The sequence below is a fragment of the Crotalus tigris genome, unplaced genomic scaffold (assembly GCF_016545835.1).
Source record: "Crotalus tigris isolate CLP2741 ecotype Arizona unplaced genomic scaffold, ASM1654583v1 scf7180000017997.644853, whole genome shotgun sequence".
In the NCBI taxonomy this organism is placed as follows: Eukaryota; Metazoa; Chordata; class Lepidosauria; order Squamata; family Viperidae; genus Crotalus; species Crotalus tigris.
The window spans coordinates 605,600-613,392 of NW_024096763.1; the positions used below are offsets into that span (position 1 = coordinate 605,600).

General features: G+C 47.9%; 1 protein-coding gene across 4 annotated transcripts in view; it reads left to right on the forward strand.

The window, feature by feature from the left end:
- RAB6A (RAB6A, member RAS oncogene family) overlaps window positions 1-7,080 on the forward strand; it is a 63,686-nt gene extending 56,606 nt beyond the window's left edge. For 2 of the 4 annotated variants that reach the window (XM_039346469.1, XM_039346471.1), the window contains exons 5-8: window positions 3,463-3,574; window positions 4,819-4,912; window positions 5,225-5,291; window positions 6,673-7,080. In XM_039346469.1, coding sequence (XP_039202403.1) covers window positions 3,463-3,574; window positions 4,819-4,912; window positions 5,225-5,291; window positions 6,673-6,737 — 338 coding nt within the window. In that variant the 3' untranslated portion in view covers window positions 6,738-7,080. The remainder of the gene's footprint in view (window positions 1-3,462; window positions 3,575-4,818; window positions 4,913-5,224; window positions 5,292-6,672) is intronic. The other 2 variants (XM_039346468.1, XM_039346470.1) reach the window with 1 other exon arrangement.
- The last annotated feature ends 713 nt before the right edge of the window (window positions 7,081-7,793 follow it).

Genomic DNA, 7,793 nt, shown 5'->3' on the forward strand with positions numbered 1-7,793 from the left:
TTCCCTTCCCTTCCTTTCCCATCTTTTCCTTTTCTCTCTCTCCCCTTCCCTCAAGGCAAGCTGTGCATGCTATACCACAGTTGTGCTTGTCCCTCACTGTGGCATGAAAATGGTTTTGTTGCCTGGAGACTTCAAGCGGGAGACTCTCTACCGTGTTTCAAATGGATGGGACCCTGTTCTAGGCGCTTCCCCTCCACCGGGGCTCAACCCTAGAGACGGCCAGGTCCTGCGCCCGTAATCTTAACGAGACCACAAGGATGGCTTTGAACATGTGCAGGAGGCTTTTTCCTCCCCCCGTGGATTAGGCCAAATTCATTTGCGTGGTAAGGATTCGAAAACGGACTCCGGCTCAAACGCTGGGCTTTTGGGGAAAGACGACTCCTGCTTTCTCCAGCTCTTTTTTAAATTTTAAACATTCTGTCCATCTCCTGAGCACAACCGTGGAGTTTTTGCCCAAAGGTTGCTGACTCTAGAGCAGTGTTTCTCAACCTTGACTATTTTAAGGCATGTGGACTTCAACTCCCAGAATTCCACAGCCAGCAATGCTGGCTGTGGAATTCTGGGAGTTGAAGTCCACATGCCTTAAAATGGTCAAGGTTGAGAAACACTGCTCTAGAGGCAAATCCTCTCTGTTTTTGTTGGTTCTGCTTCTCTCCGTCTTCTCTCTTCTGCATTCCTTCTCTTCCCTGTGTGCGTGCTCAGATTGCCGGAAAGCAGGCCGGTCTGTCTCATCACGGTCTCTCCATTCATCGGCTGTTCTGTGGGGTGTTATTGTCCTGTGTTGCCTTTTTAAGTTCGAGTTCCTCTATTGAAATCCTTTCTTGTTGTTTTTTTTTGCATCGCTCCCAAAAGCTCCAGGGATTGTAACATCCCGTTCTCATGTAGACAAAAACCTTCTTTTTTTTCTCCTTCCCCTTCCTTCTAATTAATTTCACGGTTAAATTTCCTGGTAAAGGTATGTGCTTTCCAAAGAACTGCATTTAGATTCTTCCATCTCCATTTGAAACACACACACACACACACACTACTAATAACCATTTTAAAAAACCTTATCACGCTAAGCAACTCCTGTTTTTGTTCAGGTTCAAATCTGCCTTTGAAATAGACAAACCGAACGAAGAGGAATTGATGTTGAAAGACGAAGTGGAAAAATTGAGATCTTTTTTTTTATTATTCTTATAAAATCTAGGCTTAGTTGGAATGGAAAGTTTTGGGAGTTTTAATGACTCCACTTATTTCCAAGCATGGAAAAAAAAAATACTGTTAATGGACTGCAGATGATACCATTTCAAGGTAGAAATGTTTGTTCTTCTTTTTTCTGCTTTTCCAGTTTGGTCATATCACAATCTAGGCGATGGTTCTAACCAGGCTGGTCACTTGCTGTCCAGTAACACGGATTTAACGCCAGAAGCACCCAGATTTCAAAAGCACACTTTTTGAACAGGCAGTTTCTCCATAAGTACCTATTAGATGACTTCTTGCTTGCTATTTCTAGCGCTATGTCCTCATATAAATGAAGAGGATTTGGGGTCTGGATGCTAAACCATATAATGAACGATTGAGGGATAAAAGAGAAGGACCTGGAGTGACATGATAACTGTCTTCCACTGAGTAGAATAGAATAGAATAGAATAGAATAGAATAGAATAGAATAGAATAGGAAATATAGAATAGAATAGAAAAATAGACTAGAATAGAATAGAAATATAGAATAGAATAAGAAATATAGAATGGAAAAATAGAATAGGAAAAATAGAATAGAATAGAAAAGAAATATAGAATAGGGTAGAACAGGACAGGACCTTGGAGGTCTTCTAGTCCAGCCCCCTACTCAAGCAGGAGAACCTATACCAGTGGTGGCGAACCTGTGGCATGGGTGCCAGAGGCGGCACTCAGAGCCCTCTCGGTGGGCACGCGCGCCCCAGTCCTGGGCCTTCAGCTGGCTTTTATAAAATCTTTTCGCTTTAGGCCTCCGCCACCATGTGGAAAAAAAAAAAAGAAGGTTCAATCAATCAGTCAATTTCAACTTCTCGCGGGGAAAAAAAAAGATCTTGCAAAGTTGGAATTGATTGGTTGAACCTTTTTAGTCCCACCCAGTCTGCCGTTACCACCGCAGCCACGCCCACCCAATGGGCCATGCGCACCCAGCACCCGACCATGCATAAGTGGGTTTTGGGTTGCTGTTTGGGCACTCGGTCTCTAAAAGGTTCGCCATCACTGACCTATAGTATACCATCTCAGCCAGGTGAATCTCTAGTTGGTTCTTAAAACATTTCCAGCGATGGAGCGCCCACGATTTCTGGAGGCCAGCTGTTCCACTGGTTAATTGTCCTCACTGTCAGGAAGTTTCTCCTTAGTTCTAGGTTGCTACTAGGTTACTACTATTGACCCAGGTACCCAATTCTGGGAGTTGAAGTCCGCAAGTCATGAAGGGGCCATAGTTCCCCCATGCTGGCTCAGGAATTCTGGGAGTTGAAGTCCACGAGTCATGAAGGGCCATAGTTCCCCCATGCTGGCTGAGGAATTCTGGGAGTTGAAGTCCACAAGTCATGAAGGGGCCATAGATTCCCCCATGCTGGCTGAGGAATTCTGGGAGTTGAAGTCCACGAGTCATGAAGGGGCCACAGTTCCCTCATGCTGGCTGAGGAATTCTGGGAGTTGAAGTCCACGAGTCATGAAGGGGCCACAGTTCCCCCATGCTGGCTCAGGAATTCTGGGAGTTGAAGTCCACAAGTCATGAAGGGGCCACAGTTCCCTCATGCTGGCTGAGGAATTCTGGGAGTTGAAGTCCAAGTCATGAAGGGGCCACAGTTCCCTCATGCTGGCTGAGGAATTCTGGGAGTTGAAGTCCACAAGTCATGAAGGGCCACAGTTCCCCCATGCTGGCTGAGGAATTCTGGGAGTTGAAGTCCACGAGTCTGATGCTGGCTCAGAGCCACGAGTCATGAAGGGGCCACAGTTCCCCCATGCTGGCTCAGGAATTCTGGGAGTTGAAGTCCAGTCATGAAGGGGCCACAGTTCCCCCATGCTGGGAATTCTGGGAGGAAGTCCACGAGTCATGTCCCCCATGCTGGCTGAGGAATTCTGGGAGTTGAAGTCCACAAGTCATGAAGGGGCCACAGTTCCCTCATGCTGGCTGAGGAATTCTGGGAGTTGAAGTCCACAAGTCATGAAGGGGCCACAGTTCCCCCATGCTGGCTGAGGAATTCTGGGAGTTGAAGTCCACGAGTCATGAAGGGGCCACAGTTCCCTCATGCTGGCTGAGGAATTCTGGGAGTTGAAGTCCACAAGTCATGAAGGGGCCACAGTTCCCTCATGCTGGCTGAGGAATTCTGGGAGTTGAAGTCCACGAGTCATAAAAGAACCAGGGTTGCCTACCCCTGGCTTAACGGATGTTTTGTAGACAATGTGCTTTGTCAACAACACGCTATAGGTTTTATTTGGTGTGTTTTTCCTTTCCAGATGTAAACTCATTCCAGCAAACCACAAAATGGATCGATGATGTCAGAACGGAAAGGGGGAGTGATGTCATCATCATGCTTGTAGGAAACAAAACAGATCTAGCAGACAAGAGGTAAGGAGAGTATCTCTGCCCTCTTTCTAGAGTCTCAACATCTTTTCTACAGCCTGGCGACCAAAACTGGAGACAGCATTCCCAGTGTGGCCTTACCAAGGCCTTGTCAAGTGGTATTAAAGTATGAACTCGGAGAATGTGTAGATGTGGCAATAGGGCTCCGTTTATTTTATTTAGAGCAGTGGTTCTCAACCTTTTTAATGCCACGACCCCCCAACCGGTCGTAAGTCGAGGACTACTCAACGGGTCGTAAGTCGAGGACTACTCAACTGGTGCAGCCCCGTTTGCAGAATGGGACTTTTGGCGGGCTCAGCAGGGCAGAGACAGCCTGGACAATTCCTATTGGCTTTGGAAAGCCAATAGAATTAGACTCTATTCAAGAGAATCTCTTCTATTGGCTTTCAAAAGCCAATAGAATAAAAGGGAGTAACACAGCTAAGGAAAAGGGGGGAAAAAATGGCGGACTGCGTTGTTTGGCGACCCCCGTGAAATGGTCGTTCGATCCCAAATGGGGTCCCGACCGACAGGCTGAGAACCCCTGCGTTAGAGGTTGCTCCGGGGTTATTGGTTTTTTTTTTAACACCTGTGCATCCATTGAGTGTTGGGATGCCCGCCTGCAATCTTTCCTGCTAAACTGCTTAATTTTTATTCCTCACCATTTAAACAGCATTTTCATGCGCTTGTCTTCTCCACTCCCCCTCCCTACAAATTAGCCCTTGGACTTTGCTTTGTAAATTACCATGTAAATAAAAGCGTAAGCAGGAGCCCCACTAATTCATGGGGGTTTGTTCCTTGAAGCCTCTAAGACGGGTCTTCAAACTTGGGCCTTTGATGACTTGTGGACTTCAACTCCCAGAATTCCAGACAGGCACGCTGGCTGAGGAATTCTGGGAGTTGAAGTCCACAAGTGATGAAGGGGCCATAGTTTCCCCATGCTGGCTGAGGAATTCTGGGAGTTGAAGTCCACGAGTCATGAAGGGGCCATAGTTCCCCCATGCTGGCTGAGGAATTCTGGGAGTTGAAGTCCACCAGTCATGAAGGGGCCATAGTTTCCCCATGCTGGCTGAGGAATTCTGGGAGTTGAAGTCCACAAGTCTTCAAAGGGCCAAGTTTGAAGACTCCTGATCTAAGCTGTAGAACTGTAACCGTTCTGAAACTGTTTTTCTCCTTTGTACATAAAAGGAGCGCAATTCTTAGAGGAAGCTGCCCTTCCCTTACTACGATTCTCCTCCTTTCTTTTCCAGGCAAGTATCTATTGAGGAAGGGGAAAGGAAAGCCAAAGAGCTGAACGTGATGTTCATTGAGACCAGCGCAAAGGCCGGATACAATGTAAAACAAGTGAGTAATCAGGAGCTGCAGGTCCGTAACGTTTTCAACCGCAGGGGTCTCCATGGCTGGCTGAGGAATTCTGGGAGTGGAAGTCCACCAGTCATCCAAGGGCCACATCTGAAGACCCCTGGCCTAGGCCTTCCATTCAAGCCAATGCTTTTTATTGGGCGCAGATGTTTTGGAAAAGCCTCAGTGCAGTTCTGCTCCCCCTTAACATAAAAATGTGGAGAATGAAAATGCAGTAGATTGTCCTGCTGCTCTTCTATTGATCCCTCTTGATTTTTTTCCCCCCTTCTTTCTTTCTTGATTTTTCTCCTTCAGCTTTTCCGACGTGTGGCTGCTGCTTTGCCCGGCATGGAGAGCACGCAGGACAAAAGCAGGGAAGACAGTATCCTTTGGTCTACCATCTTTGGTGGAGGGGAGCAATCTAGTCATCGGGGTTGAGGCTTACGGGGGGCGGGATGAGTGCAGCAGGCAGAGGGGTATGAGGACAGCTGAACAGCATATTGTAAAAAATAAATAAATTGCAGGATGCTTTGGCCACTCAGGCCCCTCCTCCTCCTCCTCCCTTCTAGCACTGATGATGTTCCCTAGTTGGGTCATGAAATGTCTGCAAAAAAACAGCCAAGCTCAGAAAGCACCAAGGACCCCACAGTCTTTCTTTCTTTCTTTCTTTCTTTCTTTCTTTCTTTCTTTCTTTCTTTCTTTCTTTCTTTCTTTCTTTCTTTCTTTCTTTCTTTCTTTCTTTCTTTCTTTCTTTCTTTCTTTCTTTCTTTCTTTCTTTCTTTCTTTCTTTCTTTCTTTCTTTCTTTCTTTCTTTCTTTCTTTCTTTCTTTCTTTCTTTCTTTCTTTCTTTCTTTCTTTCTTTCTTTCTTTCTTTCCAGCAGGGCTTTTCAACCTTTTCACCCATTGTGCCACTTTTAGGATATGGCAATATCCGAGTACCACCAGTCGCCTAGCATAGTGTGTCTAAAACTTGATGATCAAAAAAGGGGGGGGGAGTGATAAAGTACAGGTAGTCCTCGACTTACAACAGTTCACTTAATGACTGTTCGAAGTTACAATGGCACTGAAAAAAGTGCCCCCCAAACAACAGCTGAGCAAGACGCCTGCCTGCCCGGTGGCGCTCTTCCTCCTGTCCGAGGTTTTCATTGTTGTGAGCATTTCTGTTGAGGTTTGGCAGCGGGGGTGGGATGGGGGGTGTTTGGTTTTTATTCCCCCCCCCCCCGTCTGCTGGGTGGTTGCAGCAGGTTTTGGTCACTTCCCATAACCCTGGGACACTGTGACCGTCATAAATATGAATCAGTAGCCAAGCATCTGAATGTAAATCACAAGACCCTGGAGAGGCTGCAACATTCCAGCTGATCGGCGCTTCTTCTGGGCTCAGCAGAAGCGCCAGGATCAGCGCCGAGCTCCAGCTGGAGCCTGGCGCTGATCCTGGCACTTCCGCTCAGCCCCGACAGCCCTGCAGCTCCAGCCGTCTCTCGCTCAGGCTTGTGCGGTGCTGCCCCCGGTTCAGCTCATTCCCCTCCCCACTACTACTATTCTAGGATGGCCGCGTACCCCCTGCCAGGTGCCAATGTACCACAGGTGGTACCCATACCCCTGGTTGAAAAGCCCTGCCCTAAATGGGTCCTGAAACATCTGCAGGAAAACAGCTCAGAGAGATCACCAAGCCCGCCCCCCATATGCCAGGCCCTTTCCATGAAACCGGAGCTGAGATGCCGTTTTGCCTTTCCGTTTTCCTTAACCTCTCCCCCCCCCCCCAGTGATTGACATCAAACTCGAAAAGCCTCAAGAGCAAGCAGTCAGCGAAGGAGGCTGCTCCTGCTAATAGTGTGTTGGGTTGTTTTGTTTTGTTTTGTTGCTCTGTTTCGTTTTTTCTTCCTCCTCAAACCATCACTGGCTTCTCCTGCCCCCCCCCTTCCTTTCCTCCCTCCCTTCCTCCCGGGGCGACAGCCGTGTGGACGAATTGCCTTGCCTCCTTCTTCTTCTCCCCACTAACCCCAGCACGGGACCCTCATCGTTGCCTGTCGTCTGGTGAAGGTGCTCTGTTTAGCTTCACAAGCACAAAAGTCGGTGTCTTCATCACATGAGATACAGGGGTTCTCAACCTTGGCCACTTTAAGACTTGTGGACTTCAACTCCCAGAATTCCTCAGCCAGCAAAGCTGGCTGAGGAATTCTGGGAGTTGAAGTCCACAAGTCTTAAAGTGGCCACGGTTGAGAACCCCTGCATTAGAAGGAAAAAGGGGCTGGGGAAAAAAAAACAGCCCAGAGCAGCCCTACACGTCTCCCAGTAGTCCTAGAAAAGGTGGGGACAACTTTGTTAAGGCCCCGTCGTTTTGTTTTGTTTGGTTTTTTTTTTTAAATGTAAAACATTGCACTTGTCAAATGGATGGAAACTGGGGGGCTAAGGAGGGCGTTGGGTTGCGCAGGGTAGGAAGACGCCGTTGCAAGGCCGTAGTAGAGCGTTAACGGAAGGGCAAAAACCTTAAGACTGCGCTGCCTTTTCGGCCCCACATTTGCTTTTGGGAAAAGCAAAATCCGACGCCGGCGTCTTAAATCGTGCTTTCCGCTGCGTCCTTTGCTTCCGTGCTTTCGTAGCGCGAACAAACCGGCCTCGGCTAAAGAGGCATGGATTCCAGATCTCTTCGCGACGCCCATCTGGGGTGTTTTAAAAAAAAAAAAACCTCGACAACCTCGTAGTTCCTTGGAGAGAAAGCCCAAAGTACGGTTAAACTGGCTTGGCAGTGCAGTCTCTTGTTTATTGCGTTTCTGGCAATATTTTCAGAACCGGCACCCGCAGGTGGAGTCGCGTTTCTAAAACAGAGGCAGGGTACACTACTACTTGTAAGTTCTCCGTAAAGCGAGGAAGGACGAACGGGACA